Here is a 15,235-nt window from a genome sequence, read left to right on the forward strand (position 1 = left end):
TTATAGGATCAATACCCGATGAGGGGTGAGGTTGATAAGGATATACAACTTTCTGAAGTTGATAACCTTATAGCTGGCGATGAACAAAGGCGAAGATGAAACTTTCATCAACCCTGATTCTAGTAACAATGGCATTGGTCAAATGATTGATCAATCCCAACCTCGTAAAAGTGTTAGAGGCCATATCCCCAAACGTCGGTTTAAGATTGAAAGGGAGATAAATATGACCAATGCACTTACAGAAATATCTAATGAACCTAAAACGTTCAAGGAGGCTATTTCTGGGTCCAATACAAGTAAGTGGTTGGAAGCTATGAAGGAAGAATTGGAATTGATGAAGAAAAACAAAGTATGGGACTTAGATGATCTACCTCCAAACAGGAGATCTATTGGGAACAAGTGGGTTCTCAAGATCAAGAAAAATGCGGAAGGGAACATAGACAAATTCAAAGCTAGGCTTGTTGCAAAGGTTACACCCGCGAAGGAATAGGCGTGTGGAGGCAAATCTGCGCTCTTGGTGAGAAGGTGTCCTCATAGTCTATTCCTTCTTTTGGGTGTAACCTTTTTGCAACAAGCCTAGCTTTGAATTTGTTTATGTTCCCTTCCCAAGATTTTTCTTGATCTTGAGAACCCACTTGTTCCCAATAGATCTCCGCTTTGGAGGTAGATCAACTAAGTCCCATATTTTGTTTTTCTTCATCGAGTCCAATTCTTCCTTCATAGCTTCCATCCACTTACTTGTATTGGACCCTTAAATAGCCTCCTTTGAACGTTTTAGGCTCATCGATATTTTCGTAAGTGCATTGGTCATATTTATCTCCCCTTCAATCTCAAACCGACGTTTGGAGATATGGCCTCTAACACTTTTTACGAGGTGGGATTGATCAATCATTTGACCAATGCCATTGTTACTAGAATCGGGGTTGATGAAAGTTTCATCTTCGCCTTGTTCATCGCCAGCTATAAGGTTATCAACTAAAATAAAGTTGTATATCTTTATCAACCTCACCCTCATTGGGTATTGATCCTCTAAGAATCTGACGTTACGTGCTCCGATACCAATGTAGGATTTTATCGATATCTCATGCATGATTCCTACGATATATACAATTATGTTATACCACATGCATAAAATAGCGCAATGAAACGGAAGATAGATTACCTTGGTCACAACTTTCAATTTGAAGTTCCAAGCTTTGATCTACAGAGGAAGATGTTCTTGGCACACTCAAGATCTTCTTCTTCTTAACTTTTCGGAGTCAAGTTCCAACCACGAGCGAGGAAGCAACCTTTTTTTTTCACGAACCAAGAACCAAGAACCGACAATAGCTAGGGAGGATACCACCTATGGAATCTCCACAAATTTCCGGCTTCTACTTTAGAAAATGTTGGAGGCTGCCATTAAAGGAGAGAGAGTTTTTCTTGTTGTTCGGATGATCAATATATGAGAGGTGGGGGGTCTATTTATAGAGGTTCCCACCTCCTCAATATTGGATAGGATAGAGTCCTATACTCATCTAATATCATATAGGATAGAGTCATATACTCATCTAATATCTGATAGGATAGAGTCCTATACTCATCTAATATCAGATAGGATAGAGTCATATACTCATCTAATATCTGATAGGATAGAGTCCTATACTCATCTAATATCTGATAGGATAGAGTCCTATACTCAGTGGTTTATCCTTATCTTGGTGGGCGTCTATCCAACCTTATTTCCAACAGTATTGATAGTAAAAGTAAGATTCGAGGGTTTTCATTTATTACCCTAGTGATTTCCACGCGGAGTATTTCCACATTGATAGCATTTTCAAGTAAGTACTTTATTCCTCATGATGCAATTTCACGGAAAACCAAGCTTTCAGCTTCAATTGCCTTAGGACAGAAAATGGAGTGGGTAGGATCCCAATTGCTTCAGGGATAACCTTGGCAAATGAAAGACAAAATTAACTTATTTTCGTAACGCTGTACATACATATTCATAGGGAATGGAAAAACCAAAACTTATGTAACAGAGGTTAGTAATACTAGCATGACAAGGGTTTAAATATAGGAGAAATTTTTGGCAGAAGTTAGTGTCATGTACTGGCTCAGTGATTCTAAGACACCCTGAATTGAATCTTATTAACTATGTATGTTTTCATAAAACCATTTCAAGCATTTCTTATCAATTGCACGGCACTATATACATTGCATATTACTTATGTAGGGAGAACTTAAAAATAAATTTATGGATTATGTTTAGCTCGTTAAATAATAAATCAAGGATGGCCTAACAACCCTAGTTTTTGTATGTTTTCATACTAAAGCAGAGCAAATATTGAGCAAGAAAGTAGCATTTTGGGCATTGTTAAAGGAAAGAAAACATACCTCAAGCAGCAAAGCTGATACAGTTAATGACTCTGCATTCCCTAGCCCTCCCAGAATCAGCATCATCTCTTTACCAAACCCCTGGTTCCGAAACCTAGACAACTCCAATTCTTCAAATTCATTGGAAAATGGAAATCTCATGTCAATGTCTGCCTTCACTAGAGAGGAAAGATTCTGTAAAGAATATTCATTTGAAATATCTGCTCTACAAACAAATGTTCTGAGGTTTGTTGCAGATACTGTGATTTTGCATTTCTTATTAGACTCCATATCACAGTATGCAGAAAGCTCGTCTATTTCCAAATGCTTAAGTTGCACAGCAGAAAAAATGACATTATCTGTTTTGTGCAGTTCACATTTTATTATGGTAAGGATTTCAAGCACTGGACAACTTGAAAAAAGATTGTGCACAAAATCAGTTCCCTGGAAACGAAGCATTTGAAGATGCAAAGTTTTAAGACGCGGTAGACTCAATGATTCAGGTAGACTGAAGATAGCGATGGGTGATCCATACCCATGAGAACCCTTTCTCATCTTCAGCTTCAAAACTGTTAATTGCTTGCTAGTAGCAAGGCACGGACATAAATGTATGGTTCTTAGAGTATTAGAACAAAATTCGAGATCCAGCACTGGAGTATCAGACGGTACTGTAAACTGGGTCACTGTCTTTACAGATTCAGTAACAGGAATTTTTTTTTCATACTTTGAAACAGTATCTCTGAATGGTACTAGACGAATCGCGAAACAACAAAACCTTATTCACAAAATCATTAAACTCGGCAGCAGGTATTCCTTGGTGGTGGTAGTATGTGTGGCAGTCTGCATTAAGAAACGTAAGTGATTTCCAGAGATATCTCCATCTTTTTGACACAAGGCTTGATCGAATGGCTTCTATTATATCTATGTCCGAATATATTTGATCTAAAAGTGCATCGGGTAAGTCACTAATCCTATCTTTGTTAATCATCGACTCGCCTGATTGTAATGTTTGATGATGGAGACTTGGATCAACAACTGCTTCTCCATTCAAAGAAGCGTTGGGCATTTTGTTGCATACAATACGTGAACAGTAGTTATAATATGTTAGGTTTTATTGAAGAAAATGATATACAATAACCCAGCCCCCTACTTGGTTACAACTCTCTTATAGCGGTTTACATCAAGTTTCCAACTTGGTCACAACTCTGATAATAACAAAGTACCAGATTCCAGGAAGATTATAATCCGAAGATTTCTAGACTAAAGCACCCTTAAAACTTTCCCAACTTTTATATGTTGTAGACATAAGCAGAGCCAACCGTATAGCCAAAATTCATTATTATTAAACAAATTTTAACACCAAACATAACCATGACACTAATGCTGGCTTCATGACCACCTAGCTGATAAATTCATATATGATAAGAATATCCTCCACATTTTATTACAAAAGTGTATGCATAGAAGTAATTACACACGGATTAAACATCCAAAAAAATGAAGGATAGTGTGTGCATTCTATACCTTAAAATGTTCAGCTGTTAAAATTCCTGCTAGGTACTATCAGGACATTCTTAAACAGCCATAAACAAGAGAAGCTAGACCCTCTGTGCCGTTGAAAACAGAAATCTCTTTGCAGCTCCAAATGTACTTCTAAACATAATTTTTGAACCTCGGCATATTCAGTCTACCAAAGGTCTGCTGCTTTCAATCCTACCAAAACAGCTGCAGATGTTTTATCTAGTCACTGCGAATCCAACGCCTTGATTTGGTTCCTGCACCACAACAGAATTTGCATAAAGCACACGAAAAGGAGTCTCAATTAAAGTAATAGACTCAATGGCAAAGTCAATCAGAATCATGCAATCATATAGAAGAGCAATTAAATATTAAGCTAGATAGAACAGAGCTTCAATTATTCTTGAGTGAGGTTTTTCTTATTCCACTAGCTAGGTGAAACATGAAGGATTTTTCAGTCATTGCGAACTGACTTTTTACAAGTAAATAATAAATCACTTTAAATAAATGGGTAACATCTCAGACAGGAGGCACATTCCAAGAACTACAACAACAAATAGTCAAATCCGTTTTGCCCCAATCAAAATGGACATGCAGACACGTACATTTTGTGGTTGGTTACATATAAATTATCATCAGTTAGTACTGTTACTGTTCTTTAAGCAAGTTAGCAGTAATTTCATTAATCGCACCATCTTGTATTCTCTTATTAGAATGTTAACTTTTCAGACTAATCAAAAGCTGCTTAGGCAATGCCCCTGGTGCTCTTACTGAAAGAATCCATATCATTTAAAGGGATCCAGAGAGTAGTTATCATGACTTGAGGGAACACCAATGCTGGAAGTTGTAAGAGTAAATAACAGAATTGACTAACTGAGCATATAACTAAATAGTGAAAGACAGTCGATGAGGAAGTAAGGTTGAGTTGACTGCAGTAAAGTGGATTCAGCTATCCAGGTTTCTACGATTTGTAGACTAGTAAACCTGAGTTATCAGCATAAATTACCACTGAAATCAGACAGTTTATTCTATGTTGCAAGTTTACTGGCTAAAACCCCTTACTCCCTGATCATAATACCTTCTACTGTTTCTACAAGGAAATGGAATGTTATTGATAGTAGTTGTGTGTTTAAATTGTAGAAAGATAAATACTTACTATGCGAGCGCTTCATGTCACGACAGCATCCACTACCACAGCGACACTGGAATGCTTTCATGGAGTGATAATCGTTGTCGAAATCAATCCCATAGTCCTGCACCACAATCAATTTAACGTTACCCAAGTCCATGAAATCAGCACAAACAACTTAAAATATATACGTAAAAAGTTATGTTCTTGACGAAAATATCAATACCAACATGTACATGAAAAACACACTGCCATGTCAATTTTATCAACAAGAGGCAGAAAGAAAGAGGTATTCCAGACTGATATTGTTGATGGAAAGAACTGAATCAAAGATGGTGATACTTAGTTAAAATTGAACATTTGCATTAACTAGCCTACTCACCCAAGTTAATTCTTCCAAAGCATTTATTTGTCTAGTCGTGAAAAATGCAAGCTGCAAAAAAAGAATCTTTTCAATTAGATTTGCTTTCTAAAAGACGTTGAGTGACACAAACGTAAGATACAGGAAAAGAAGTACATGACTGAAACCTATCAAATATCTTACATGATAGTAGTGGTGATCTGGTATTTCAACCTCAACTGGGATATCAACTAAGTTTGCATCAAAACATCTGTAAAATCAGATATGGTCATGAAAGGAGGTGAGAAGGAAAGGGAATCAGAGAGAATAAAACAGATACAAAGGAAATGGAGTCGGAGAGAATAAAACAGATATAAAGCAAGTAACTGAGTCATGGTCTACATGTATCACTGTATTATACAAATGAAGTGTAAATTTTTATCTTGTGGCGTGTGTGTGTGTGTGTGGGAGATTTCTGGACGAAGGAGATCACAAGTCACATCACTTGAACATAAGAAGTATAGAGAAAAACTTAATACTTATATTAGGTTCTTGCTTGAGAGGGAGCGTCTTCATGGGGACCCGTCAGCATGAATGGAGGACTGATTTCAGAGAAGCTGATCTCCTCAAGCTAATTTTCTAATATTTCTAAAGTTGTCAGATATCAACATACATTTCAAATTTTACAAAATTTTGAACTATGCTAGATCGAAAAGGAAGTTTAGTTTACGTATGGTAGCAACTTATTGTCACATGATACAACGTATAAAAAGATTTGTGTACAATTAATACCCCAAAATAATAATGCATAGAGTTTCATTAGCATAGAGTTTATATCAGCTTCCCTTCCAGTTATAGCATCTAAGTTATGCTTGTGCATGCTTCAGTCCTCACGACCTCACGTATTAAACTTTTTAATTGTTCGGGACATAACTAAAGTTCAGAATTCAGTTCTGGTTAAGGTGACCAATGGTGGCTTATTCACTATATATCTTCACATAGAAAACAGAAGTAAGTTCTAATACGTACTAGCAGTTCGAAAGGAAACTCAGTTAGTCAAGGTGCAAAGATTCTTGTTTACATTCAGACATTCAGTCAACTTATCTTACATATAAAAGAGGGGGGAATATGAGCTACTATCAAATATATTGATGCTAAAACTATGTGCTTAAAAAGCCAATAGCGGATTTACCATGCTTTTGTCCTAATATTCTGCTAGTTAATAACAAAAGACCATTCCAAACAACATCGATGGAAAAGTGTGTAGAACTTGCTAAAGTTGGTGGATGCATTGAGCTTCAAAATAAGGTCTGTAATCACTAATCACACAACCCTAGCTAGGATACTCCAAGAGGAACCTATTTTAGCACAAAAACTTCAAATTTTATTCATTGAAGGAAAAACAACTCAAATATGCTAAAACGGCATATTGTTGTTCAGTACAATACGAAATTAAGGAAACATGTAACCAAGTAGTATTACAGATCAAATATCTAAAATTGTCAATAAATATGTTCTACAGTTCTTCTCTTTAGAAAGCAACTAATTCTCATTAGCTTGAATGTTGCAAAGGATCTCATCCAAGTATTCCTAAAGAGCTTCACCATTTGAATCTAACTAGCTATCAAAGGCAGTATTCCAGACATCCAATTCAAAAAATGAAAGCTGACATAGCATTTTTGTGAAAATAGAAGGCCATGCAGTCATTGATGTGTTACCTGTGATTAATAAACCTTGCAACATTTCCATAATAAGTTGCATCTAAACAAAGGGCCTCTTCATCCTTTAAAACACCTTTCGATCCCCAATTAGCGTCGAGTAACACTGTATATGTGTGTTTCTCATTACCAGTACGTCGCAAAATTCGGTCCCACAAATCATTGTTGGTTAATATTTCACCAACATACTCACATACAAAAGTACCTTTTGGCAAATCTTTAAGTGTACGCAGACCCCAACCTTTTCCTTCTGATGTCAGAAACACCTGAAAAGACAAACTGTGAAAGTCAATATGGTACAAACAAATACACAGATCTTCTGATTATAACATAATGTGCATCGTTATGGACATATTACCAAAAAGTTCATGAATTAAGAAATCTGACAGTTAACAGTTTTAAAATATTCTATACGAAATTTCAGAATGAAGGAAATAACAAGCTAACAAAAATAGGAGACAATCCCTTCAATATATAACACCCATGTTTAGGATCCCAGGATACAACTAACCTGTAAGTTGCGTGCAATGCCTCGCTGAACGACTCGATTTCCACATCCCTTACTGCAGCCACACTTACTCCAACATTCCTTAATAAATTTCCGTACCAAGTGACCCTTGCATGTTTCAGAACCCTCTTTGAACCTTTCTAGGGGGCAAATTTTACAGTAGCGTTGGTGCTGATCAGGATTCCGACTAATAGAAATGCATTCGTCTAGAAACTGCTCTTTAATCAGGCCTTCTAGAGTATAAGCAAATTCACCTCCAGTTTTCCTTGAACAAGCACAAGGAATGGATGATGATAGACAATCACCATAACATTTAGAACAGCAGTCCTCACCACCAATTTGAGCAAGTGTGGCATTTGCATTGGCATGGCGATATACAATGTTGCAGGGAATGTATTTAAATGCTGGTCGGTAAGGCTCACTACTGACTTCATTTACCATAGATATAGGTACACTTTCTTCTCTATTGGAAATATCAGAGACATCATGGAGGGGCCCCATATGCTCAACTGTTTGTGATGAGTTCTGGTTAGGATGAATATCTGGGCCATTAAGAAGCAGCATGATCGAAACTTCAGGTGATATCACCTTGTTGGAAGAATGTAAATTTAAACATTCACCTGTCAAACATTCTGCCATCAGAAATTTTCATTTATGGTCACCATAAAGCTTCTTTGTAATGAGCTCTTCAGTTTGTAAATGAAGTCTCTATTTCTGTTATTTTTATACAAGACTGTCTTCTGGTTTTGCATTAATCATTGGTTATTGGCCACAGATGGTTGTTCTCATTGGTTTTGGTAGATGGTTGTTCTCATTGGTTTTAGTAGATGGTTGTTAGATAAATCATGTAAATGGTAGTGGCGTAAATAATATTGCTCATACAGTAATACAAAATTATAATCCTAACTTTCTTAATAAAATTATTGTTTTTCAAATGGTATAACTAAACTACAATAAAAATATAATTTACTGTGTGTTCATGTTTAGTACACCCAAAGCATAAAGCAAGAAACTCGCTGTTTTATAAGGAAATGCATCACGGCAGAATTATGGACCGATCAATTGTATTAAGTGCACAAAGAAGGGGTTCATATTAAACGGAAAAAAAGGAACTTTGAACTATAGAGATTACTTGAGCATAAATCAGTGAAGGTCCAAAAAATATTTTGAGGGTTCTCAATTATAATCAAACCTAGATGGAAAGAACTGGTATCCCCTTAATTGCTGTGAAACTAATGGCCCTAGTCAGATCTCATATGCAATAACTAAGCCGATGATTGAGCATACAGATAAGATTACAGTATAAAACATCACATTACGCAGTCGCTTTTCCTCAACTATAAAGAAGTATAAGAACAATGGAAGATGGAAACTGAAAAGACACACCCCTCCCCCCTTCCCACCCACCCATACACAGACGTGGAGATAACAGACATACCTTCATTACTAGTGAGAACGGGATTTCGTGCATGCATAGTAGCAATAGGAACCTCATGCTGTGCAAAGTCATCAGTAAAACCCTCACTTCTGGGTTCGATCATGTCATAATTCTGTTCAGTATTGGGCATCTTGCCTTTGGGTACACAGCAGATACCAACTTCTTGCTCTCCAAAACATAAACCAAATGACAATCTAGTAGAAGTATGTCTCCTTGTCCGTTGCTTTCTGATTGAGGTTACACCTGAAGGAGAAGCATGGTCTTCCTGTTTCCCCAAACACATTCTTTTTAGGGGAGGTCCAGATGACTCATCTTGCAATGTAGCTTCCTTATTCTTTTGTCCTTCTTTCTGATGAAAGGAGACCGATAGCACCATAGAAAGGTAAGTGAAGAACGGTTTACCAAAAAAAAAGTATAAGAGTATATAGTTCTACAAATTTAAAATATAAGAAAGCGATCACTAACGGGTTTCTAGGAATAAAGAAAAGAAAGCACTGCAATACTAACTTTGGTGAGATCAGTGAGAGCATCAGCCATGGCCTTGTTGGTCCAGTTAGCAGGAATCTTGTTCTTCTTGCAGAGTGCTTGAAGCTCTTTCCTTGGAAGGCTACAGAAATCCACAAGAGATTCTTCTACTATAACATTGATGTTCGGAAATCCCAAAGCAAAAAAAAGGAACTGGTTGTTACTTAAAAATGTACCATGACAGAATATAATGTAATATACCTACTCTTTCTTAGATGCAGAATAGCAGTCTTCAGAAAAGATCAGAAAGGACGTTTGGTAATAGAAATTACTTGAGCAGTAGCCTTGCAAGCTCAAAAGTTAAAACTATATTCGCAAAGCACATCATATAATCATAGGAGAAAGCAAACAAAAACACAGGGATGCTATACTAATCCAATTCTAAGTGTTCCTCAATTCTACATAGACCATATACGAAAAGCAACTGGTATCTCTCATACCAATACAAAGTATGTATGATTGAACAGACAGAAGGATAGGTTGCAGCATAACATGCAGACATGCAGTACATATCATCCTTGGATAAGAAAGAGAAGAAGAATGACAGAGAGCTAATATACCTTCTTTAATGGTGAGAACTGGATTTGATGGGTCAATAGTTGCAATAGGAACCTCAAACTGTGGAAAGTCATTAGCAAGAGGCTCAACCTCTAGCTCCTTAAAACATACCAGAGAAGATGAAGTAGCAGTACGAGCACCTCTTCCTTTTTTAATGTTTGGACTTGATGTTACACCTGAAGGGGAAATATGCTCTGTCGGTTTCTTCATACGCAGTCTTGTAAGTGGAGGTTGAGATGACTCATCATGCACTGGCGCTTCCTTTTTCTTCTTTACTCTTTCTTCCTGGCACAAGAGACTAACAGCATCAGAGAATGCTAAGGTCGAGAACATTAAAAGGTAATAACAATCATCCAAACTTGAAAATAATAGCAAAGAGGCACACACCTTGTTCTCCTGATCCTCAAATATAGCATCTGCCAGAACTCTATAGTTTTCAACTTCAACGAGTTTCCAATGAGTTTTATACTCCTTCAAGAGCTTCTTTAAAACTGGTGTCACATCTTCTTCAGGAATTCCTATCGCCTTCATGGCACTGACAGCCTCAGAAATCCACTTTTTCGGCGCCATTATATTTCCAATTTTTGAGTGATTCCTATTAAACTCAATATTAGCACTTCTTCCAATCAATCCCACTTCAAACCACATAACTGACGCTCAATAAATCATTACAGTTACGCAAATTAGATTTCCCACTTCAAATTTGTACAGGAATTCTCTCATCTATGTAAAGATACTATATCTTACACTATACAAAAGATGCTCAGAAAGTTACAGATAAAAATTTAAACAGAGATTAACTCGATAAAACAGAATGTATATAGGTTTTGACTTTCATTACTCCTTAAAACAATATACTGATGAAAACAATAACTTAAGCCACACAACATTTCCTTTCTCCATTGTACTTCCATGTTTCTCCATAAAAAGTAAAGCTACAATTCTCAAAAAGAGACATGCCCACACTCATACTGACAACAGAAACCATAAAACATAAATTTGGACCTCATTTCTTATAGAGGTCGAATTCAAAAGCACCACACTCATGAATCTTCAATCTTACAGGCAAAACAAAGACCCATATGCAGGAAAACAACACAAAGATGGGTTTTTTCTTCTTCTTTGTAACTAAAATAGCTTATTCTTCCTCTTTTACACAAAATGCACAGCCCCATACGCAGAAAAATCCAAAAAAGAATGAATTTTTCCTTCTTTACTAACATTAACGTTTAAAACAAACATACCCAACAACGCAAACACTCTCTAAAGTCACAAAAGATTCAACATTTCGGTTTTCATACATAACAAAAACCATGTAATTAATCAAACAAACATAAACAAAGATCAATTAAGTAAAACAAACACAACTAACTTAACAACAACCATGCAAGCTCACTCACCTTTAGTCAGTAAAGAAGAAGAAGTCTGAACTCAGATATCAACTTTGTTCAAACTTAAATATGAAGAGACACCTTACATTAAGGTGGTACCAAGGTAGATATATTTGTACGGAGAAGCAGAAAGAAAGTGAAGACTGAAGAGAGAGAGTGAAGAGTCTTTGAATTCCTTCGTATTTGTAGTGCAAGAAGAGTTGAGTGCGTGGCTACTTTTTAACAACTGTTGGGTTCCCACTTTTGCATGACTATTCATATTTTCATGTGCCATAGATTCGCTGTGCTATCTAACACTCTAACTAAGTAAACTAACTGCCCCCCACAGCCAACACTCCAAAGTCTATGTTGAAGGAGCACTTGGCCCTTACAACAATCCTAAACGCCCTCAAATTTGTTGTTGTCTCGCCAATTTGCCAATTTACCAAGGGCAATATGAAGTAAAGATCAAGACATGGTTAAGGTTAAGGCAGGTATGTCCTGATGTATAGGGGGTGTTTAACTGTTTATGGGTCGGTTCTGGTTCGGTTCTTATCGGCTTCAAGTTTGGTTCTATTTTTAACAGTTCTTATCAGGTTCGGTTCTTTTGGTGTTTTTTTTATATTTAGAAAAACAGGAACTATACCCATTAATTAAGTCGATTCCGGTTTCGGTTTTGATTTTTTCTCGGGTTATACATTATTATTACTAAAATTATGTTTTAATTAGGTAACCGATATAAAAGTTGGTTTTTAGTGTGACAATAACATTTGTAATGGTACTAAATTCAATAATCTTTGAAAGTTTTTTAAAAACTTTAAATACATCTCATAAATTGTACGTACGCATATATAATACAATGTATACGTACATACATACGTCATATATAAATATATATCACACTAAATTTTAACATGTATAATAAGTATATGTATTACAATTGTTAGTATTGCACGCATTCATTATCATATATATACATATATACAGTATACACGTATATTATATCAAGCACGTGTACGTACTTATATAAATTTTATCATGTACACGTTTATTAGTTAATACATGCAGTGTATTAATTAATTCATAGTATACATGTGTATAGAGTTTTAGTGGAGAGATGAGTCTACGGGGACAATTTTAGTAGATCCACGTGGGAGAGCTCTGTTATAAGAATTTGCCACCTAGGATTGCGATTGTCCACCTCAGACGATACTCTGCTTTAATATAGAGAGAGGTGATAGTATATATAAAGATTATCAGTATCTCCAGAATTATATTGTGCTCTATTAACTAGATATTGATATATTGACAATTTGATACTACTTTATATAGTGGATACATATTTCAAATTTAGCACAAGTAAGTTTTATTGAGCAACCTGATGCACACGAATCCACCATACAATTGAATGATGCAAGAGCATGATAAAACAACTAATTAAAGTATATATATCTAACAAACAAAGCAAGCAAAAAACAAGTAAAGACAAGATTGACGTGGTTTGGTGATGAAGCCTAGCAGAATTCCACCAGAGAGAAGATTAGATCAAACACAAATACAAGGCTACAACTTACAAGCTCTATTTAAAGACATTGAAACATAGATTCACTAGAGTTCCCCGAAGAAACTCACAAATCTCTCTGTGAAAGCCCTAAAATCATAACCTCGGCTTTTATTTGTTTGATTGGTTAGGTTACAGTTAGAGGTGGCCTCAAATAACTTTAAGCAGACTTTTCATACATAAATTCCTCCCAACTAAAAACAAGGGGGTGACTTTTGTATACCAGATGATACACCATGTACATTTGAGCAATTAGATACAGCCACCCCACCTATGTATGTTAAGTTGATATTGTGTAACACAACATTTTTGCACGGCTTTACAGAACTACATCTCAAACTTGCAGTTTTTTTTTGTATTTGACATCCCGACAATGTTTTTAAATGTGATGTCTGTCAGCTGCACTTGAGAAGGCTGCAAAAAAAAAAGAGCTGGACCTTAGAACATACATTGGTATAATGAAAAAAATGTTTTATACTATTGTTTAATATATCACTTACAGTTGCGTCACATTGATGCCATGGGCAGTATTCTTGATCCAAAATTATCGGTTTTGACACATTTTTCATTAATATCTCCTCAAATGTAATATTATGAGCTCGACTTGGAGAAGACCCCAACCAGCTATTTATGCTACGCCATTACTAGTATGACTTAAAGAGCAATTTTTCACTTTGGCGTTCATCACATCATGCTCTTTTGGGAACTTTCCTAGACTTCCAACACTAAAAATAATAGAAAAAGTTTCATCCATGAGTTTTTATTTTTATAAGAATTTAAACGATATCTTCAAAAAAAAAATTGTGAATTTACACACACAATAGGTCGATCCTTTCTTCATAAAAAATTCAATCAGTAATAGCAATTTCTCTACTTAGTTATAATGTTATAATTTCTCTACTTAGTTATAAACAAAAAAACCGAACAATATAATGTTATAAAAGACCAAACAATATAATGTTACAAAAAACCAAACAATATAATGTTAGGATTATTCTGCAAACATAGATATATCTCTACTTAGTTATAAAAACCAAACAATATATCTCTACTTAGTTATAAAAAAAACCAAATAATATAATGTTATAAAAAGCCAAACAATATATCTCTACTTAGTTATAATAAAAAAACAAAAAAAAAAACAATATATCTCTACTTAGTTATATAAAAACCAAACAATATATCTCTACTTAGTATTTTTATATAACATTTCATAACTAAGTATATAACATTATATTATTTATATTAAATGTTATAACTCTAGAATATAATGTTATATGAAATATGTTATATAAAAAACCAAACAATATGTCATATGAAATGTTATACTAGAATATATTATATAAAAAAACATATTTCATATACTTATCTCATATGTTATATGAAATGTTATACTTATATATCTCTAGAACTATATATTATGAAATATATTCTAGAACATAATATTGTATATTCTAAAATATATGAATATCTCTATAACATATATAAGTATAACATAATGTTCTAGAATATTATGTTCTAGAGATAATGTATAACATAATGTTTTAGAACATATACTTATGTTCTAGAGATAATGTATAACATAATGTTCTAGAACATATATAAGTATAACATACTTATATATTCTATAACATATATGTTATACTTATACTTATGTTATAACATATATATTATAGAATATATAACATACTTATACTTATATGTATATTTATATTATATAACATACTTATACTTATGCTATAACATATATATTATAGAATATATAAGTATAAGTATAACATATATGTTATAGAATATATAACTATGTTATATTCCTCTCGAGAGGTATTAAACCTACTAACACTGTAAAAACACACTTTAGTACCATATGCCCACATAATAATCACCCCAAAACCACCTTTATTCCCTCTATAAGATCCATCAACATAGACTTTAACCTAAATCAGTCAACAACAAATGAAAAATATCACAAAAATAGATATTAACAAATATCTAGTCAACAAAATAACAAATAAATATTAAGAATTAAGTTTTACATTTTCAATCAACAAAGATTGATCATTGTGATGAGAAGTCGTCACATATCCCTTGCAAAAAAATGGCAAAATTTATGTTGAATCCAGCAACCTTGAAGTGTCTAACAAACGCAGGTTGACACATTTTACTACCATCTGCACGAAGAACTAATGCCGCAAACTGCATTGTAAATGAAATT

The 15,235-nt window shown here is 34.7% G+C and overlaps 2 protein-coding genes across 5 annotated transcripts in view; both read right to left on the reverse strand.

Moving 5' to 3' along the window:
- Positions 1-2,514: 2,514 nt before the first annotated feature.
- Positions 2,515-3,421, reverse strand: LOC147478360 (F-box/FBD/LRR-repeat protein At1g16930-like; the record flags this gene model as incomplete). Its single annotated transcript, XM_086586223.1, has 2 exons — positions 3,131-3,421; positions 2,515-3,042 (listed from the first exon to the last, which is right to left on the reverse strand). Coding segments are annotated over exons 1-2 (819 nt in total), but the record flags the coding sequence as incomplete, so codon positions are not given.
- Positions 3,422-3,774: 353 nt separating this feature from the next.
- The window catches only part of LOC147478361 (putative inactive histone-lysine N-methyltransferase SUVR2), an 83,729-nt gene continuing 72,268 nt past the window's right edge, over positions 3,775-15,235 (reverse strand). The window contains exons 2-12 of one of the 4 annotated variants that reach the window (XM_086582437.1): positions 10,477-10,684; positions 10,092-10,374; positions 9,514-9,641; positions 9,007-9,355; positions 7,572-8,188; positions 7,266-7,326; positions 7,061-7,166; positions 5,547-5,613; positions 5,385-5,435; positions 5,030-5,126; positions 3,775-4,130 (exon numbers count right to left, since the gene is read on the reverse strand). In XM_086582437.1, the coding sequence (XP_086438563.1) occupies positions 4,096-4,130; positions 5,030-5,126; positions 5,385-5,435; positions 5,547-5,613; positions 7,061-7,166; positions 7,266-7,326; positions 7,572-8,188; positions 9,007-9,355; positions 9,514-9,641; positions 10,092-10,374; positions 10,477-10,659 (1,977 nt within the window). In that variant the 5' untranslated portion in view covers positions 10,660-10,684 and the 3' untranslated portion in view covers positions 3,775-4,095. Of the gene's footprint in view, positions 4,131-5,029; positions 5,127-5,384; positions 5,436-5,546; positions 5,614-7,060; positions 7,327-7,571; positions 8,189-9,006; positions 9,356-9,513; positions 9,642-10,091; positions 10,375-10,476; positions 10,685-11,489; positions 11,706-15,235 lie in introns of those variants that run through there. The other 3 variants (XM_086582435.1, XM_086582436.1, XM_086582434.1) reach the window with 3 other exon arrangements.

This window comes from Coptis chinensis, chromosome 9 (assembly GCF_015680905.1).
Source record: "Coptis chinensis isolate HL-2020 chromosome 9, ASM1568090v1, whole genome shotgun sequence".
In the NCBI taxonomy this organism is placed as follows: domain Eukaryota; kingdom Viridiplantae; phylum Streptophyta; class Magnoliopsida; order Ranunculales; family Ranunculaceae; genus Coptis; species Coptis chinensis.